General features: G+C 37.5%; 1 protein-coding gene across 2 annotated transcripts in view; it reads right to left on the bottom strand.

Moving 5' to 3' along the window:
- Positions 1-13,194, bottom strand: part of stac (SH3 and cysteine rich domain) — an 84,105-nt gene extending 70,911 nt beyond the window's left edge. For both annotated transcript variants that reach the window (XM_049463564.1, XM_049463565.1), the window contains exon 1: positions 12,740-13,194. In XM_049463564.1, coding sequence (XP_049319521.1) covers positions 12,740-12,859 — 120 coding nt within the window. In that variant the 5' untranslated portion in view covers positions 12,860-13,194. The remainder of the gene's footprint in view (positions 1-12,739) is intronic.
- Positions 13,195-22,191: the final 8,997 nt, after the last annotated feature.

Genomic DNA, 22,191 nt, shown 5'->3' with positions numbered 1-22,191 from the left:
TTGGTAATTTTCAACCAGTCTCTTAGTTATGAGTTATGAGACCTGCAGTTTTTTAGATGTTGTTCTTGGTTCTTTTGTGACCTCCTGAATGATTTGTCCATGACCTTTTGGAGTAATTCTTCAAATGGTCGGCCGGACACTTCTCGGAAGGTTTAGCACTTTTCCATTTTTTCTCAATTTGTGGGTCGCTGGAGTCTCAAAGCCTTAGAAATGACTTTGTAACCTTTCCCAGACTGACAGATGATTAGGGATTTTGTTTTATTATTGTTTATTATTTATACTGTTTATTAATGTGTAAAGCATTTTAATGTAAAATTGCTTAATTTTGCTGAATTAAATACAAGTAACAAAGTAAACGAGTAACAAAAATATGAACACCACACAAGGGTTAAGAGCTAGATAGGTTTGGATAGGTTTCTTTTCCCTTAATAAATAAAAAGTTTGTTTTATATTTACTCAGGTTATATTTGTCTGATATTAAAGTTTGTTTGATACTGTGAAAAAATGTAAGTATGACAAAAATGCAAAAAAATAAGAAATCTGTAAGAAATTGCACTGAAAGTATAATGATATCATTGTTATCATGGGCAATGTATCATACAATACTATACTATTGTATTGTGAGATGCCCTGTGATTCACATACCTAATAGTAATGCCCTAATATTAGCAGTTAAGTGGAAATAATTATTTTGTTCCATCATTTCTTACAAGAAAAGCAATCTGGAGATTTGTCCAGAGTTTTCATTCACACCCTCAGTAAATTGAACAGACCAATTTCAGACCAGTTTCATCTGGTTTCCCACCCGATGCTTCCTCTGGAGCTTTTGAGAATCTGAGCTGAGGTAAGGCCAGGACCATTAAACTGCATCAGCCTCCTACCAAGACCCAATGTGAGCCTACAGATTGGACCCAATGTGTTAGGAACACCATGCCCACTTACTGCTCTATTCTGGAAACCTGTAACTGATGCCACCTGCTGCTGTTCTCGGAACACATTTATTGAGCGCAGCAGTTCATGCAGCTAACAGGATCTTTCTTCAGAAAATAAGGCTCCTGGACTCCCAGTTCACCCAGTTCCAGAACTCCTCATCAGGGCCCAAATGATGGCTTAGTATAGGTCTCATTTGTTCTGGAGTTATTTATGGAGCAGAGGGAGCACCAGAGAGATGGAGAAAGGAGCTAGGTTGTCATCTGTCTCTCCTGATACGTAACCTCTTTATGTAGCGCACATTAGCCGCGATATCAATCACACTGAGACGCTCCTCTAAATTAGCTGATAATACCCATCAGGAAGCTCAGCTAGTCTATTAAAAAAGGTCCCTATCTCCCCTGAGCCATGTCAACCCACACGCCCTGAGGGAATATTACAAAACAGACGAATCTGGACGGAATTCAGAATGAAAGTGCATATCAGAGGATTTAAAGAACGATTAGCAAATTTCTACCCTTTTGTCATTTCTTTCTTTCTCAGAGCTGTGAAACATGTATTATACATACATTATGAAGTGTATGATCCACTCTTCAACACTCCATTGCTCCAACTATACACCTGTTTTGCTAACACACCTGGACAGTGCTGGTTAGCATCCTGTATTTCTATGTGCAAAAAAAAAACACAAATGTGCTGCACAAAAACCACATGATAAGAAACATACTAAAACGAGTTAACACAAGAAGTGCTTTTCCAAAATGGAGAAATTTATAGGTACACAGTCCAAAACTACTGGAACAGGGAGGCCAGTTCCTTATTTCTGCTGCTTAGACTGAAAACAGTTGGGTTTGATGGTCTTGGTCATTATAATATAATATGAGACAAAAGACTAATATTTCACTTTTTATTTCCGTGTATTTAAACCTGGATCTGATCCACAGTTCAGAAGAGAACACCTTCTGTCTGAACCCACACATGTTAGGAAACTTGAGGTAACTTAAAGTGAATTAGACTTAATATTTAGTCGCAAATCCCTCCCTTGCTGTAACTGCATCACATCAGTGACCCACTGACATCACTAAACGTCTGCATTCTTCTTCTTTGATGCTTTTTCAGAGTTCAGAAATCAATGTTTGGTGGAATAACCCTGGTTTTTAATCACAGTTTTCATGCATTATGGCATGTTCTCCTCCACCAGTCTTACACACTGCTTTTGGATAACTTGCCTTTAACTATGCCTTTACTCCTGGTGCAAATATTCAAGCAGTTCAATCTTACTTAAGATTATTGTCCAGAGGTTTTCAATTTGGTAAAATAAAATGAAACTCATAATTTTTAAGTGGTTTCTTTAATTTTTTCCAGAGCTGTATATTGTGATTTTTCAAATCAAAGATTAGAAAAAGAATGTATAAACACATACATCCAGATCAGCTGGACCAGACTCTACTGAGACTTTAACCTGCCAGCCATAATCTGGGCAATGTCAGAGTGAGCCACTGCATTTGGCCAATGAATAATCCCTATTAAGTGATATGAATCACTATACAGGTTATAATTCAATGTATCACAATTCATTTTGATACTGTACGTAAGGTGACATACTGGGATACTTGAAGCAAGGTCATATATTGTAATAAAGTGATATATAAGGACTGTTTAAATACATTTTTAGGAAAACTGTAAGTATAAAAAAAAAACAGTACCATATATTTTATACATTTTGCAATCAGAATAGAGGGATCTAACGACAACTAACGACAACACTGCTATCTAGTGTGTTGGATTTAAACACAGCACAGCACAAAAATACACTACTTCTCCTCCCCAGGTAAAACTAATCTCATTTAAATAGGGCTTAAGTGTAGAAAAAAAACAAGAGAGAAAAAATAGACAGAAGGGTAAAAGAGTGAGTTAGTTAATAGTTAGTTATGAGATATAATACATATTTTAGCATAAAAAATATATTTTTTAGCATTTACATTGCTAAAAAAAATCCCAATACATGTCTATGCTCTACTGACAGCGCTAGTTCAGATATAGTAAAATAACTGCATGTTGAATCATGTCTTATTAAAGATACCTGGCCCGCTAATGGAGCACTGCAGCTGCAACACGTAATCAGGTGTTCTATATATAGTACTGTACCATGCGGCTCCATACAGAGAGCTTGTTTAGATACGCCTGCATTACACTCCACTAACACCCTCTACCCCACCCCTCCCATTAGACTGGGCCGTTCACTCACGCGTGAGGGGTGAGTGGTAGCTCCACTGCATGTGTGTATGTGTGTGTGTGTGTGTGTGTGTGATGACGACCCATTGATCGCAGCCCATCAGAGAGCGATCGATCAAACGGTCCCCTCCCACTGATATCAGTCATAGTGCTGGGACTGACTTGGTCACGGTCCACTACACAACAGGCCAGAACTACACCCCCATACTGCCCACACCGCCTATTATACACACACAGACCTCCATCCCAAACCACAGATCACACAGTCTGGTTCACACACGTTCACTGTGTTCCTCACAACAAGAGACTTCTGGGATGTTCAAACAATGCTGAACTTCTGAACTGTAATCTTAACTGTACTACTGTAGTCAAAAGATTTTCCCATACTTTTTATAAACTTTAACCAAAAAATAATTAAAGGAATAATTATTCCCACACAGCGGATTTATTTATCAGCTGACATGAGTAATCTCATTATCATACTGTCATCATAAGAGGCTCCATCTTATTTTGGAACCTTTGTGGGATCTTTATTAAGAACACAAACAAGTTCAATATTTGTGCTTAAACTATAAATCATTTTCCCTAACCATATTACTGGATACATTTCAGTATTTAAAAGCTATTTTTAAGAAATATCAGCATTAGATACAGATGAAAGAAAGATAGATAGAGAGAGACAGAGAAAAAGAGAGAAAGAGATAGACAGAGCGAGAGAAAGAGAATGTGAGAGAGACAGATTGAGAGAGAGAAAGAGAGAAAAAGAGAGAAAAAGGAGTTAAAGAAAGAGAGAGACAGATCAAGAGAGAGAGAAAGAGAGAGACAGAGCGTGTATGAAAGAGACAGGGAGAACGAAAAAAGAGAAAGAGTAAAAAGAAAGAGAGAGAGACAGAGCAAGTACAAGAGAGACGGCGAGCAAGAGAGAAAGAAACAGATAAAGAGCACCAGAGAGAGAGATACAAAGAGAGAGAGAGTGAGAAAGAAAGAGAGAAAAGAGAGAGACAGAGCAAGTAAGAAAGAGACAGAACAAGCGTGAGAAATAGAGAGACAGATCAAGTAAGAAAGAGAGACAGAGCGAGCATGAGAAAGAGGGAGACAGAGCCAGTACGAGAGAGACAGAGCGGGCAAGAGAAAGAGAGAAAGAGAGAGAAAGAGCAAGTAAGAAAGATAGACAGTGCGAGGAAGAGAAAGAGAGAAAGAGAGAGACAGAGCAAATAAGAAAGAAAGACAGAGTAAGCATGAGAAAAGAGAGACAGAGCAAGTACGAGAGAGACAGAGAGAGCAAGAGAAAGAGAGAAAGAGAAAGACAGAGCAAGTAAGAAAGAGAGACAGAGCGAGTGAAACAGAGAAAAAAGGACAGAGTAAGTAAAAGAGAGACAGAGGAAGTGAGAGAGAGAAAGAAAGACAGTGAGCGAGAGCGAGTGAGAGACAGAGAGAGTGAGAAAAAAGAGAGACAGAGCGAAAAAGAGAGAGACAGAGCGAGAGAAAAGAGACAGACAGAGCGAGTGAGAGAGAGAGAGAGAGACAGATCAAGTGAGAGAAAGAGAGACAACGCAAGTGAGAGAGAGAAAGACAAAGAGACAGAGCAATTAAAAGCGAGACAGAACAAATGAGAGAAACAGAGAGACAGTAAATAAGATAAAGAAAGAGACAGAGAGAGTGAGAGAGAGAGATAGAGAGAGCGAGTGCTTGAGACTTCACAATCATAGCGGCGGTAAGGTAGACAGTTTGAAGTAAAATAAAGTGTGGATGAATTTTAATAGTAGTAGTAGAGCCGTTTTGATCTATGGTTCTTTACAGAACATCTCCAGTTCAGTTGGGTTTAATCAAATCAACACTCAAATATCACTGTGCTCATCTGATATATGATATATTTAACTGAAATTGCTGATCTGAACAACCAAAAATTTATAAAGTAAAAGCATGAAAATGATAAGGGGGCTCAAACTAGTTCATACCACTGAATATCCAGATGTGAGTAGATCCTCCCCTTTTGTCTCCCGTTGCATTGTGCAACATCGCAGTATTGTAATCACACTCAAAAAACATCTTGTTTTAAGTCTGTATCTTGAATATGTAAACTATACTAAACTATAAACTATACTACACACTCATTATTAATACTAGCTAGTGTTTGAGTATGTAGTGTGCAGTATGTAATTGGGACGCAGCCTTAGTTTCGCTGAGGTCAGGAGGTTTCAGGTGACAGATCTGTGGTGTTATCTTATTTAAAGTTGGGAAGAGTATCTCCTCTCACACAGCACCCAACCTCCAGATCACAATCGCCTGGCTCGTGTGTTCTCAGTCCCGCATGGACAATGCCACTGTTTGTGTTAAGTTAGTTTTCCATAAACAAAAGAGCGGCATGCAGGAAAATAACAAATCTTCTGCCTCTATTCCAACTCAATTTCTCCCCGCTGTCAACAGCGAAACGCCTGCTCTGTGTTAGCTCAGACACTCCTGCTCCTCCGCCACAGAGCGCTGATAAAAATCACAGATTTCTGGCACAGGATTAGGTCTGTTTCTACTGTGCGTGTGTGATCGAGAGGCACATTCTTCATCCTATTATTACCTGACAAGTGCAAAAGTGACACAATGAAAACAAGCAGAGTTTAAGAAATGTCGACAGATGGCAAATACAGCACTTACCGTTGTAGATAGGAAATCTTACACATACAACTAATGGATATTGACATATTGGAGCTAGGGAGTCTTTAAAAGGTCTCATTCCTTAGTTTTTTCATTGATTTTATCGGGACACTCAGGGTTCCTCAGTGTAGCGCTCTCGGGCGACATAATGCTAATGCTCCAGCCTTAGTGCTGGAGAAATTTGGGAATCTAAGCTTACTGTAAATAAACAGAAGTGTTTTACTCACCCAAATAAACAGTTTTCAGGAGAGAAATCTGTGTAGATTAACATCCAGTGCTCATCTGACTTTAAAATAATTTTGTTTTATTCCAGTTTTTGTTTACTTAGCTTATGCTTACAAGCTATTCGGGACAAATCACAAGTTAATATCGCCCTGGCTTATCAGGACACTCAGGGTTCCTCAGTGTAGCGCTCTCGGGCGACATAATGCTAAGGCTCCAGCCTTAGTGCTGGAGAAATTTGGGAATCTAAGCTTACTGTAAATAAACAGAAGTGCTTTACTTACCCAAATAAACAGTTTTCAGGAGAGAAATATGTCTAGATTAACATCCAGCGCTCATTTAACTTTAAAATAATTTATGTTTTATTCCAGTTTTGTTTACTTAGCTTAGCTTTACTTAACTTACCTAGCTACCGCCCCCACCACCCAGCATCAAGACCTGCTGAATTAGAAGTTCCTTATAGTGTCTCTTAGGGGTGTGCAATATCATATCGTAAACGATAGTATCGTCAACATTTTAAAATATCGCGAACGATATTATACCCTTTAATACCCCAAATATCTGCTAGAGACAGATTATATCTGTCCAGTATCATTTATTTTACTTTAATTCTGGATATATGAAGATATTTGGAGTGCTTTATTATTTTTTAAGTGTTTTGTCATATCGCCAAGAGTATCGTTATCGCCAAAAAAACATGAAATATTGTGATATTATTTTAGGGCCATATCGCCCACCCCTGGTGTCTCTTAAAATGCACCTTATAATCCAGTGCGCTTTATGTATAAAAAAGACCAGAAAAAAGACAATATCATTGATATTGTGCCTTATAATACAGCACGCCTTAAAGTGTGAAAAATATTGTAGCTTAATGCTTTTAAGGAAAGAGTTTCTACAAACATTTGGACATATAGTGTATATAGACACCACCCGTATAAACAGACTTACCACCTTAAATTTGACATCTATCATCTATCTGGCAGATTTAAACAACACTGTTTACTGGTAATAAAAAAGCTCCCGTCCCCATTGAAAGATCGTTTACTGGTTAAACAGTGTTTGTATCAGAGCATCAGCACAGATGGCATTAGTGTCCTTTGCGCGAGCGACAGCCGTATGGGCAGGTTCAATCAGCGGCCCTCGCACAATTACCCACGCAGGAACTTAATGGAATGTGGAGACCTTATTTCACACTAAAAGCAATTTACTAGTACTAGAGGCATTTCTGCAGATCCTATGAATAATGCATTCCCCACTGATTAAACGCGATGTGGTAAATATCATATTATTGATATAGTCCTGCTAGTGCATTATGCAATGGCTAGCCATTAGCACTCTCTGTACTCTCTTGTGTCCATTTATTTTACATCATAAACAACTACAAGGACACTTCTCTTTAAGTTCTTAAGATGCACACAGTGTGTTTTAACAGTATCATTCAAAAGTTTGGAAACACACTGAAGTCATCCAGCCTATCAAAGAACATATAAGGAATCATGTAGTAACTTAAAAAAAAAGTGTTAAACAAAACAAAATACTCGGTAAAGCATTTAGGTGCTCTTATCTGGGGTGCTGTTAACTTTAACTGTGTTTTTTGAGGCTGGTGAGTTATGTGCACTCATTATCCTGTTGCTCATTGTTTTCCATTCCTGGGGTGGTCCTGATGAGAGCCAGTTTCACCATTATGGTTGTTTTTGATGGTCTTTGCGATTGACCTCCAAATCATGTGCAAACTTTAGACTGGTACTCTATATTCTTCTATCTGTCTGTAATTTAATTTTGAAAGAACACATATACTGATCAAACAATCTATGATTTTTTTTTTTATTACGGTCACTTGTTAAAGTCCTGGAAACAACTGTGTGTTTTTCTTTTTGTTTCAGTGGAATATCTCTTCATTCTGGTTCTCTGTCACAGATTAGGTTCTATATGACTGACCACGCAGAGGCACACTGAGGCTCGGCTGAACCATGGCTTGCAAAATTTAAAATATCTGAACCTTGCAGGGGGCATGAAAGAAACAGAGGAACACTGTGTTTGATAGATCTATTTAAAAGTTTTAAAAGTTGCTGCAGATATTTACAGATTTTATATGATGTTTAACAGATTAAATCTTTGACTGTTTTTCTCTAACAGTGTAGAATAACAGTCTCAGAATCTCGTTCCACACAGGGATTTCTCCAGGAGCTCAGAGTGAAGCATGCAGGGTTACGAGCCCCAGAAGCAGCTCTACAGACTGCCTGTATATGTCTTTGTGTGTGTGTGTGTGTGTGTGTGTGTGTGTGTGTCTGTCTGTGTGTTTGTGTGGCTCTTCAGCAGAGTTCTTTAGAGTTTAAGCAGACAGTTAGTTACGACCCTGAGGAGGATTTCCATCGCCTCGCCTGAGGCCATTCACTGACAGAGATACAGACACTGACAGCTCCTTCCAAGTCAAAGCAGACCACAGAGAGCAAATCCCACCACACACCAAACACAGAAATACCATTATACCCCATAATAAACACAACTAACTGCTGCTGAACTGACCACATACACACTGCTGCATCTGCACTGGCACTGACAATACTGGTACTGATACTGGCACTGATACTGGTACTGACACTAATACTGGTACTGATACTAATACTGATACTGGCACTGGCACTGGCACTGACACTAACACTAACACTAACACTAACACTGGTACTGGCACTGGCATTTGCACTGGCACTCACACTGGCACTGACACTGGTACTCACACAGATACTAACCCCGACACTGGCACTGGCACAGATACTGACCCCAACACTGGCACTGATACTGGCACTGGCACAGATAATGACCCTGATACTGCCACTGATACTGATATTGGCACTTGCACTGGCACTCACACTGGTACTCACACTGGCACTGACACTGGCACTAACACAGATACATACCCCAACACTGGCACTGATACTAGCACTGGCACAGATAATGACCCTGACACTGGCACTGACACAGATACTGACACCGACACTGGAACTGATACTGACACTGATACAAATACTGATACTGACATTGACAGGCACTGGTACTGGCACTGATACTGGCACTTACACTGGTACTGATACTGGCACTGATATTGGTACTGATACTGACACTGACAGACACTGATACTGACACTGATATTGGTACTGATTTAGGTTTTTGCAGTGGTATCATTTCAGTATTGGTATTGAGATATTTAGGCAGGTATTGTATCGTATCAAACATCATAATTCTTATTTCTATTATTCACACCAATTCAAATTCCTAGATTCCAAGATTTTCTGTTAAGGCAAAATTTGTTGTCAAAAATATCAACATATTGAAGCATCACAATATTATGTTTGTGACAAATATTGTATCGCCACGTTCATGCCAATACACAACCATTGTAAAGTTTCTAGAATAAATTTGCTAAAGGTACATTAACGCTATCTCTTAATTTATTATCAGCTGATTTATAACCCTATTGTTCAGGACAATGCTGGCCAACACTGGCGGCCTTCTGATCACTCCACACAAGCCGGTATTTGAACAGCATGTTAATGTGTGAGGCTGTAACAAAGCAGAGCAGCGAAAATGTGTCGGCAGACATTTAACACAAGGAGAAAACAGCAACTGGCGGCGGATAACTCAAACACAGTGACCTGTCCGATATTTTAGGCCTAATTGTAGTAACTCAGGGCTAGAGATGACCCAGATAGTGGATGGAGAGCTGAAAAAAAAGCAGCCAAAATGCCAATACCAGTGACTAAACACATCCCACGACTCACCCACCACACCGTAAATCTGTCCCACTCGTCTCCTTCATTTACACATTGCAAAAAAGGACATGCAAATCCTCCTGCATGATAAATTATACAGCACATCACAGTCCAGTGATGAAGTCAAGCCAAATACGCTGCTATACAATCTGATACACAAACGTTTGGAAATGTTTTGGAAGCACTGACCTGAGTCCTTGAACCCTGCATCCTGTTTTGGACAATATATGTATATATATATATATATATTATTCCATATATTATTGCAATAAACAATACATCTTTAAAAAAAAATTAAGCGAGCACTTTAGTTTCTGAATCAGTTTCTCTGATTTTGCTATTTACATGTAAATATTTGAGTAAAATGAACAAATTGTTGTTATATTCTATAAACTACAGACAACATTTCTTCCAAATTCCAAACACAAATCTTGTCATTTAGAGCACTTATTTGCAGAAAATAAGAAATAGCTGAAATAACAAAAAAGATGCAGAACTTTCAGACCTCAAATAATGCAAAGAAAACAAGTTCATATTCATAAATTAAAAAGTTTAAAAGTTTAGAAATCTATATTTGGTGGAATAACCCTTTTTCTTTTTTAAATCAGTTTTGTTTTATGCATCTTGCCATGTTCTCCTCCACCAGTCTTACACACTGCTTTTGCTTTTTATGTCACTTCTGGTGCAAAAATTCAGTTCAAAGCAGTTCAGCTTGGTTTGATGGCTTGTGATTATCCATCTTTCTCTTGATTATATTCCAGAGGTTTTCAATCCGGTAAAATCAAAGAAACTCCACCTCACTTCACCATGATCATTTTATGCCACTAATATAATACTACAATGGCATAATTAAAAAAAATTGTACACAAAAGTTACAAAGCGCAGCTTCTGTCATGCCAAGTACAATGAAAGCAACCAAAGTCTGAATGCTTTATAATTTAACTTTAACTAGTAAAATTTACTCAATTACATGTACTGATAAATGTTTATCCTATAAGATGCACCACACAATTGCCAGTATTGAACCAATACTCCTAGTGTTAAATTTAACTCTCACACTGTTAATTTAACAGTGGGAAATCTGCTGTGCAATAGAGTCATAAAACTCGTTAAGCAGGTCAATGATTTCTGTAAGGAAAGTAATGAACTTCTTTCAATGCTCCATTTAGGCCCATCATATTTAGTTTCTATTAGCTCCTCTATTGGGATTATGGGTTTTGTTTCAAGCCTTTATGTTTTTCTGGTGCTCATATACAGTACTGTAAGCCTGTGATGGACCTCCACCACCTCTATCTAGGTGCTATTCCTGCCTTGTGGCCAATTATTCAGGGTAGGCTGCAGATCCACCACAACCAGTATAAAGATGATAAAAAATATTATTTAAGACTGAATGAATCCACAATTAGAAACACATATCCTAAAACTCAGTTCTGAACGCACAAAGAATTCGTATTAATAATTATTTCACCTGAAGATGTTCTGGAGGACAGTTTCTGCTCAGCTTTGTCTGTAACCTACAGGTGATTTACATGACTCATAAACTAGCATTATATAAATAATTCTTGTCATTATACAGTCACTCTATGAAACCTACAGAATGATTTAGCAGACCGTGGAATGCCTGACTGTGGGGTCTAATTGTTCTATAACCTTTTTAAAGTCCTTACCAGACTCACTTGCATCAGCATCATTCTTTTTGAAAACCTCAAATCATAGGGATGGACAATATGTTCAATATTCATATCACACTATATTTCTTAATTGTGGTCGATATTGGTTTCAATACTGATATAAACAATATAAAAGCTGGAAAATAACTGCCAAGAATGTCTACAATGGACATCTGTACCAATGTTTATTCAGTGACAGATGCTGTAAATACAGTTCATCACTGTTATTGATAGACAAAAAATATTGGTGGTATAGCACAAATATAGTGAAATATCATGATATTTATTTAGGGCCATATCGCCCATTTATCACCACATGTTGAATCATTGACTTTTGTTACAATCTGGTAAAAATCACAATTTTCACCATATCATGTTGTATGCAATAATATTGCCAAATAAAATGTTATCTTTATTTTGTTGTACTTTGAATTCTTAAAAAAAATCAATATTTTTTCATATCACTAAAAATATTTTTATAGCAAAAATACAGTAAAATATGGTGAAATTAATTTAGGGCCATATCGCCCATTTATCATGACGCATTGGAATATTTGGCTTCAGTTACAATCTGGTAAAAATCACTATTTTTTTTGTGTTATTTTGTTATTTTGTGGCATTGTGAATATTTTTTCATACCACCAAAAATAATGTTGTCGCAAAAATACAGCGAAATTTTAAATATTAATATTAATTTAGGGCCATGTCGCAGATTTATCCTGACTTGTTGGATCATTGACTTCTGTTACAATCTGGTGAAAATCTCAATTAGGTTTGAACCCTATCATATCATATGCAATAATATTGTCAAATAATTAAAAAAAGTTTTTTTGTTTTTGTTGCAATAGTGTACAAAAAAATAAATGTTTTTTTTTATATCACCAGAAAATAGCGTTATCGCAAACATTTTTGCAATGATTTTTATACGACTAAAATATTATCACAAAAATATTTTTTTATAATCACAAAAACATAGTTAGCGCAAAAAATACAGCAAGATATTGTGATATTAATTTAGATCAATATCATTTCATGATATATCATGGATTATTGACTTTTGTAAAATTGTATCCTTATTTTGTTGCAGTGTTTATTTATTTATTTATTAATAGTTTTTTTTTAGAATTTAATGTTTTTTCATATCGTAAATATTGTTATCGTAAAAAAAACAGTGAAATATTGTAATATTATTTTAGGGCCATATCGCCCACCCTAATTTCAGAATTAGCGTTAGTTAGGACCGTTAGGTAGAGATGAGCGTACCTTGGACTCCTGCTGGCTGACTGAGGACGGGGACTGGGGCGGCAGGTCGGCGGCGTCCCCCTCGCTCTCCTTACAGCCCACACAGTCGTCGGTGGCGGTCATGTTGGCCGGAGGAATCATCTCTGGAGTCGGTCAGAGAGAGAGAGAGCGGGGCTCGACTGGAGCTCGACGGGTGTTTACATAGTTACTTCCAGCGAGTTTACAGTCTGCAGAACCTCCTGAACACAGACAGCAGCTGATAAACTTATTTATTCAGCCTCTACTGTAATTCCTGCAGTGATGAGCGGATTAAAAAAAACTAAAATAAAGCAAAACACAAGCAAATGAAGTCGCAGCGCTGAGTTTCTCCACTGGAAGCCGGAGTTAAAGCGCAGAAAGCGGCAGCAGGTCCTCACTTTCCCCCGATACTTTAGTTCGCCCGCTCCGCTTCAGTACTGAACTCTGCCTGCGCTCTTCCACTGATCTGCTCCGCGCCGCTGTCTCTCACACGCGACCAGCCAATCACAGCCAAGGAGAGGCGTGGCCAAGCCGGAGGCTGCGCTCTCTACTACTTGTCAACGTCTGATACAGCTGTCAGTCATACAGCGGGTGAGCCAATCAGCACACGGTGTGGGAGGGGCTTGTCTATAATCAACACCTGTTTCTTTCTCAGTTTCTCTGTGTACATATCTGCTAATTATTCTCACTAGTACTAGTGTTAATTGAAACAAAAGCAGAGGTGGAAAGTAATTACATTTACTCAAGTTACTGTAATTGAGTAGATTTTATGAGTAATTTGTAATTTTGATGTAATTTTTACATCAAATAATTAAAAGTAACTATGTAGCCTTTACTCAAAGTACATTTTAAATTGAGTACTTTTTTTACTTTTACTCGAGTAGATTTTTAGATGGGTATTTTTACTTTTACTTGAGTAGAATTTTAGCAAAGTAAAGGTACTTTTACTTAATTACAAATTTTCAGTACTTTTTCCACCTCTGAACAAAAGATACACCAATCAAGCATAATATTATGACCACCTCCTAGTTCGTACATCCACTGTTACTTTTATTAGCTACACTTTGCAAACATAGCACAAAAAGCAAAAAACATTTGTGTTTAGTATACTATTTATTTGTTGTTTCAATGTTTATTGGCAATAAAGATGATATGAGTGCAGTATGAGGTATGAGCTGAGTATGTGGGTTGTACCCATGAACAAAATTAACAAATCTTCTCTGCCAATGCCAAACAGCTTATCTTTTTCTGTTTATATCAATACTTGTGTTTTAAATGACGAGAGATGTCAGAGACAGGCAGCAAAGTGGGCGTCCCGAAAAGATCGTCAAACAACAGTCAAGTCAATGGCAGAATAAGCTGTTTGGCATTGGCAAATTTAATTACATTCAAATGTATTTATATATCCGCTTTTCAGCAGTTTTTCAGAGAAAACAGGTCCAAGTTTCTTTTGAGCACCACAGTGACGCCATAAATTGTGGTGACAACAGTGGCAAGGAAAAACTTGTGGAGCTATAGCTAATGTAGAAACAGGTTCTGAGTTATAAATTTAAAAGGGTACGAGCACATAGTAGATAATGGAGAGCTGCAGGTCTGTATGTAGAAACAGGTACTGGAGTTATAAACATGAAAAGGTAATGGGTTTGTATACTAGATGGGCACTAATTAATACATTTTATCAAAAATTCTTGATCTAGAGGGATCAACATCATAGTTGTTTTTGCCTTAAGAACAGAAAAGTGCTGAATCAAGATGGTAAAGTGAAGACTGAACACACTCATACTCTTCGTCATCAACCCCCAAACACACACACACACACACACACACACACACCTTTCTCCTGCTGTTGCCCTTGAATGTCAGAGACTGCAGTCATTTTGTGACTTGAATTGTAAATAACAGACACTCCAGACTGAATGGAGCTTTCCTGAAGTTCTGACTCCTGAAATCCAGTCTCATCTAATACATCTGATTAACCCTTAAGAAGATAGTTTAGTGGGTCGTTATCAGAATACTTTGCCCTTGGACCCTCATAACATGAGTTAAAATTTTAATTCTCATGTTTATAAAACTTCAGACTACACAGAAACCAAATTTTCTAGCTTAACCACGTTTTATTTCCAGTCATGCAAACATTCAACCGGTTATGGCAAGCTGCACAACAACATGAACAATAATAGGATGTACAATAAAGAAAAATAACTTTGGCATTCATTGTGAACTTTGCTGAGAGTGCCAGTCTAAAGTGCTGCCACTATAATCGAGAGATTGTTGGTTTGCATCCCGGTTATGCACCTTGCCATCATCTGCTGGAGTCCAGAGAGAGCACCATTGGCCTTGAAAGAGAGAGACACACACAGAGAGATACAAAGATACATACAGATATAAAGAGACATAAAGAGGGTGAGACAGTGAGAGAGAGAGAAAGACATACAGTACATAGTAGTGACACAAAGAGAGTGAAAGAGAGACACAGAGAGATACAGACAGAGATATAAAGAGAGAGACATAAAGAGGGTGAGACAGAGAAAGAGAGAGAGAGAGATACATAGGTAGTGAAAGAGAGAAACAAAGAGAGTAAGAGAGATAGACATACAGAGATACAAACAGATATATAGAGAGAGAAATAAAGAGAGGAAGACAGAAAGAGAGACATACATAGGTAGTGAAAGAGAGAAACAAACAGACAAAGAGAGATAGAGACAGATATAGAGAGAGACATAAAGAGGGTGAGACAGCAAGAGAGAAAAAGACATACAGTAAGGGATATACTCACATAGAGACAGATATAGAGAGAGACATAAAGAGGGTGGGAGAGAAAGAATGGAAGAGAGACAAATAAAGATACAGAGATATAAAGAGAGGTAAAGAGGGTGAGAGACAGAAACAGAGAGAGAAAGACAGAGAGAGACACACATATGTACACAGATATAGTGCAAGAGAGAAACAAAGAAGATGAGAGAAAGACATACAACGATATAGACAGATATAGAGAGAGACATAAAGTGGGTGGGACAGAGAAAGTGAGAGAGAAAGTCAGAGAGAGATACATACATAGGTAATGAAAGAGAGAAACAAAGAGAGTGAAAGAGATATAGAGAGAGACACAAAAAGGGTAAGACAGCGAGAGAGAGAAAGACATACAGAGAGAGATATACTCACATAGAGACAGATATAGAGAGATACACAAAGGGGGTGAGAGACCGAGAGAGCGAGATAGAGTGACATACAAAGATACAAACAGATAGAGAGAGATATAAAGAGGGTGAGAGAGAGAAAGAGAGAGAGAGAGAGAGACATAGGTAGTGAAAGAGAGAAACAAAGAGATTGAGAGAGAGACACAGAGATACAGACAGATATAAAAAGAGACATAAAGAGGGTAAGACAGAGAAAGAGAGAGAGAAATATAGAAAGTAAGAGATAGAGCGAGAGAGAGAGAAAGAGAGAGAGGGAAAAAGACTGTAATTTTCATGATGAGCAGCAGCTCTTGAAGAAGAGTAATGGGCAGCAGAGAAGGGGACTTAATTATAGAGGAAAAAAGTCTCTCCTTGGTCTATGGGGCCAAAATCTCTCTCTCTCTCACTCTCTCCCCTCTCTCTCTCTTTCTCTCTCTCTCTCCCTTAGTCTGTCTCCCTATCTCCTACGTTTCCCTGCGTGATATTTTAGATCAGTGGTATACTGTATTAACTAGTAATAATAATCAATAATTTGCAGATTGCAAAATGGGTAAGGCCACTCATATGAAGACAGTAGTTAGTACAGTCTAGACAGTAGTATTTTAACCATATTATTTAAGTATTTAAAAACCAATTAGCCCAAAAACTAAATGTTTAGCTTTCTAGAGTAAGTAAATAAACTAGAATCAAACACAAACATTCAATAAGAATTGTTTGGACTGGCTGTAGAAACTTCAAATCAAAATAGCAGGTGTAAAAGGTGCCACACACTACAGTCTGGACCAAAATTGTTCTGACCAAAAGAGGTGGTCTTGGATTAGATCTGAATTGAATCATGGTCCGGTTCATCTGCAGTGTGAAAACACTTTTTAAAATGATTAACACGTTCAAACCAATTACAGGAAGTTGACCTTGCAGCAGTATAGGTCCAGATTATTAACAGATTATTCTGGCTATTCTGTATCTATATAGCTATAACTGTAGACTAACCCTTACTCATAAACAGAAGTGAAAGAAATCTGAGGGGAATCGGTTACAGTCATTCTGCTACGTGACGCAAGGGCCAGTGAAGGGGAGTCAAATTTGTCAGGGAGGTAGAATTCAGCACAACACCTGAAAAAACAACTTGCTGAATCAACCAATCAATTCCGTCCATATAAGTGATGATAACAGGATGTAGTAAAGTTTATCAGTGCACTCAGTCACTAAACTGCAGTGTGAAACCAAAACTAACCGGACTAAATTTGCAGCACACAATGTAATAAACACAAAAACCTTGGTGTGAACTCGACTTTCAAATGTGAAAACTAGCCGTGTTAGCTTAAAGGGTAACTAAACCCCCTGATTTTTACTGATTTCACCCTTAGCTCAAATTTGAAAAATGCTAAAAATAGGAAGGGTAGTTTGGGAGGATGCTCTGGATGATGTATGGGTTTAGAAGCAGTACAGAATGTAGAGGCCATAGCAACCACTTAGCTCTACCCACTCCAAATATAATTTTTAAATAACATCACAGAAAATGCAATCAGCCTTAATACCAACCCGACTGTCCTGTAGTGTGGACCAGGCATAAGGCAGCTGAAAAAATAATACTTTTTAAATAATAGTTTGATTTACTCAACTGAATCTGTCATGTTCTTCCAGCCGCTGAAGGTTACCATCGTCATGTCATGTGACCCGAATCTCTTCATTAACCACATCGTTAGTGAGAGGACCTGTGATTTTATTTATATATTTATTAATTTCACATACAAACACAGCACAAGCTCTCCAAAGGGTAATCACCCAGAGGTCAGGCCTCTTCAGTTAATACCCCACTGAAATGACATTTCCCCTAATGAAAACTCAACAGGAATTACCTCATTATTTCACACTTCCGATGGTGGTACTCAGGGTTTAAATAGAATAAACCAAATCGCAGTGAGATTTACTTTTTATTTCTTTCATTTTTCAGACTAAAACATTAAAGAATCTTTATAAAATCTTTAATCAATATATCTGAATTTTTCACTTTAATAACTGACGTCTATGTCAGTTTTATTTTTGGGTACAACACACAACAATTCCCCTGTTTACACTAATCTAATTTTCTTTTTCTGTGGAAGTGTAGGTAAGTGAAACTAGTGCTTTTCATTTCAGTTAATCATACACTTGTGAAAATAATCATGCTTAAAAGGGTTATTTTTAACTGTACCATAGAAGAACCACCTTTAGTTCCACAAAGAATCCTGTTTATACTAAAGAAAAACGTTTACATTTAGACTTTACACATATAAATAAGAGACCAATCAAATGAAGAGTTTCTTTGATTTAATCAAATGAAAATCTCTGGAATATAATCAAGAGGAAGATGGATGATCACAAGCCATCAAACCAAACTGAACTGCTTAAATTGTTTTCGCCAGGAGTGAATAGCATAAAGTTATCCAAAAGCAGTGTGTAAGACTGGTGGAGGAGAACAACGCCAAAATGCATTAAAACTCTGAATAAGAACCAGGGTTATTCCACCAAATATTGATTTATGAATTCCTAAAACTTTATGAATATGAACTTGTTTTCTTTGCATTATTTGAGGTCTGAAAGCTCTGCATCTTTTTTGTTATTTCAGCCATTTCTCTTTTTTTTTTTGCAAATAAGGGCTCTGAATGACAATATTTTTATTTGGAATGTAGGAGAAATGTTATCTGTAGTTTATAGAAAAAATAACAATGTTCATTTTAATTAAACATATATATATATATATATATATATATATATATATATATATATAGCTCTGGAAATAATTAAGAGGCCATTTTAGTTTCTGAATCAGTTTCTTTGACTTTTAATGACAGCAATATATAGATAAGTAAAAATAAGACAGCTGAATAAATATATAAATATGTGGTGTGTTTGTTGCGGTTGAGGTTTAGTGTTTTAAGGAGGGGGGTGGCTTGGTACTACCTCGGTGAAATGAACTTTTGCAGGCTGGTGTCTAGTGAACAAAAGGCAAGATGTATATCTCGCCCACAGAGCACACTGAAAGGCCTAAGCACAAGGAGAGACCAATCTGTCACACACTTGCTCTGTCACACACTCTCTCTGGCTCACTTGATTTTTGTTTACTTAAAGAGCCTAATATGCTAATTTATCTGATTTCTGGGATATTGTAGATGATTGGTGGACATTAAAGAGACACTGTAAAGGTTCATGAGAATCATGGAAGACATGCGAGAAGAGAGATGTCTTTACATCGATTTACTTGTGCAACATTTACAGCTTTAAATTACTTTACATGTATTGGAGGCAGTGGTGTGCAGTGAGGCCTTTCTAACCCTTCAGAGAAAGGGTGACAATAAATGCATGTAAATAATTACATAATTTTTAATCAGGAAATATAAATCAAAGCTATTGTAAGTGTAAGAATGTATTTTATAAATTAACTAAAATTAAAAACAGCAACTAATTTAAAGCGTTAGTCTGTGTTTTTCAGTTGCTACAGGACTCTTATCTGACTGACAGCGGTTTTAACCAATCAAAGCTTTTTAAAAAGGCTTCTGCCCCCGCGTGACTGCGTGACCCTTCTCCTGGTTTTGAGAAGGGTGTAGTAATGAATCTATTAGCAAAGTCATAGGACAATCCAACCAATCAGATTCAAGATTTTCACTATGGGGGCAGGGCCATGGCTGTGTAACCCCTTCTCAGCACTGTGTTGAAGGTGTTACGCGGTGCTTAGTCATAAACGGAGCTCATGCTGGATTAATTCAATAGTTAGCGAACTATCATGGAATTGTGACTGCAAAAAAGACAGATAATGTGTCATATTAAATTAAAAGGCATTTTTAAAGGCTGTCCTTCAATGTGAAACTAATTCAAAATAATAGGCCGCCTGACTGGTGATTTTTTTGTGTGTACTTAATGTTTTGACTGCTCTGGTGTAATTACTGTAGGCATACAAATGAGTGATCTTTGTTGAACGGCTGTACTTGTAGGTAAATTAAGCATTTATTGTTGGATCTATTGTATACTTTTGTAAGTTGTAGTTGTATTTATGGGCTGTTGATGTGTATTAAGTCAAGACAGAGAATATGTAGTTATTGTAATATTTATCTATGTGTCGGTTGGCGGTGGGGGGTATGGGTGGGTGGTTGCAGAAGGGGTACCCCACTATATTCACTGCATGCCACTGATTGGAGGAGGCATGTGCTAGTCTTCACCCTCCTGGAATTGTGGCATTACTAGTGATAGGGCAGTACAGCAAAAAAAAAAGGTGGATAGGATTATCGCCATAGCTAAATTGGGGGAAAAAAGTATGATAAAAAAAAAATATTGTAAGTGTCCAGTACAGAACCTCTAGGATCATTTGGTCTTTTTTTAAGGTTTCTGCATTTCTGTCCCTTTGTTTTCTCTCTGCATTTTCCAAGTTTCCTTGTAACCTGTGAATTTAAGAATGCCCATGTTGGGGGTGGTCGTGTCGGTCAGAAAGTGATTTCCAGATGAAAGTCAGTGTGTGTTTTGTCTGAACACCTGAAATCATGAAGTAAATGATTCTTTCATCATTGGAATTGCTTCTTGCGTGTTCTTTGTATTGATCTGAGCACTCATCTGTTCTTTGATCTGCACGAGTGAGGCTTGAATGATCACACCACAGTTCATCTCTCTGCAAACAATGAAAGTTTGCTTTTAAATGTCAGAATATCTAGCTAAAGAGAACACATCATACATATCTGAGGGGTTAAAGTTTTGTGTTTGGGTTATGTAAGGTGTGTTTTTTTTATAGGGCAGGGCAGCTTTAACCATAGACTGTGTATAGCTGGACGGAGCATCGTCTCTCAAAAGTGAAGCTACCACAGGTCGGGCCTCCCCTGCTGTTCGGTTTCAGAAAGCTGTGTAACCCCACCCACCCATCCCCATAGGTTTCAATGGCAAAACAGACAACTTTCAATCACGTTTTTTCAAATATATACAGAATTCTTTTTTTAAGACGTTATTCAGCTCTATTAAAAAAAGGTGTGATTATTGTAAAAGGGCTGGTTATGGGCGGGACCAATGACAGACCGTCAGCTCCGCTCCGCAGCCTGTGACCTCGAGGCAGCCCTTCATTTTACGTCAGCTGTAACGGGACACACACCTTCTAAAAAGTTCCACTTTTGTCACGTCAGTATAAATAATATTTTTCCAAAGTCCTGGGGATCATTAAGGTTTTTTTTGGTTAATGCTAAATGGGTTTTGTGTTCTTTTTGGTCAGCAGTGTTTTTTGTCTTGGAACTTTCCCATTAATACCATTTTCAACCAGTCTCTTTCCTGCAGTTCTTTAAATGTAGTTCTGGGTTATTTTGTGACCTCCTGGATGAGTTGTCCATGCCCTTTTGGAATAATTTCGGTCAGCCGGCCACTCCTGGGAAGGTTTACCAGTGTTCCATGTTTTTATCCCTAGTTCTCACTGTGGTCTGCTGGAGTCCCAAAGTCAAAATCTTCCTTATAATATTTACATTTATTCCTTTCGGATTGACTGACCTTTATTTCTTAAAGTTTTTTTTTTTTCCTTAATTAGTTGAGTAGTTTTTTGCCATAATCTGAAATAGAACATTACTTAAATAGGGCTATTCACTGTATACAAACTCTACCTCTGCACAACTTCACAAATGATGCTCTCAAACACATTAAAAGGGCATAAAAATTTCAAGTAAGAACTCTTGAAAAGTTCAGCAGAGCTGTTAACTGAAAGCTGACTTAGAAAAAAACACCAAGATGTGTAAAGTTGTCATCTAAACAAGAGGTGCTATTTTTGTAGAATCTAAAATATAAAACATATTCTGGTTTATTTGATTCTGGTTTGGATGACTTAAGTATTAATCTAAAATGCAGAATATTTAAATACTCAATATTAACAAATAACTTAAGAAGGAGAAAAGTGTGATTAACAGTAATTAATTACAAAATATTATTAGGTCTTTTTAATCTGACTATTTTTTAATCAAGAGACTTAATTAACTTAAACACTAAATATCACGTTTATGTAAAATACAGTTTAAAGTATGTCCTCCCAGCTCTGCTTCCCACCTCTCATTTGCTGTAATGCTGATCATTTTGTTGTACATATGAAATGAAGGCGAGCTCAGGCCTCTATCTCGCCTGAACACTCAAATCCAATCAGGTGAGGAACAAAAGCAGAGCTAATTGAAGATTTACGCTCTCATCTCTGAAGGAAGCCTGACGTTTATTTCGTGCTGCTGAAATCTGACTCGTTATGATTTTAAAGCACTTCTTTCCGCCCCTTCTGACCAGAAGGCCTGCAGC

The sequence above is a fragment of the Astyanax mexicanus genome, chromosome 14 (genome assembly GCF_023375975.1).
Source record: "Astyanax mexicanus isolate ESR-SI-001 chromosome 14, AstMex3_surface, whole genome shotgun sequence".
Classification (NCBI taxonomy): domain Eukaryota; kingdom Metazoa; phylum Chordata; class Actinopteri; order Characiformes; family Acestrorhamphidae; genus Astyanax; species Astyanax mexicanus.
This window is presented reverse-complemented; position numbering and strand designations above follow the sequence as displayed.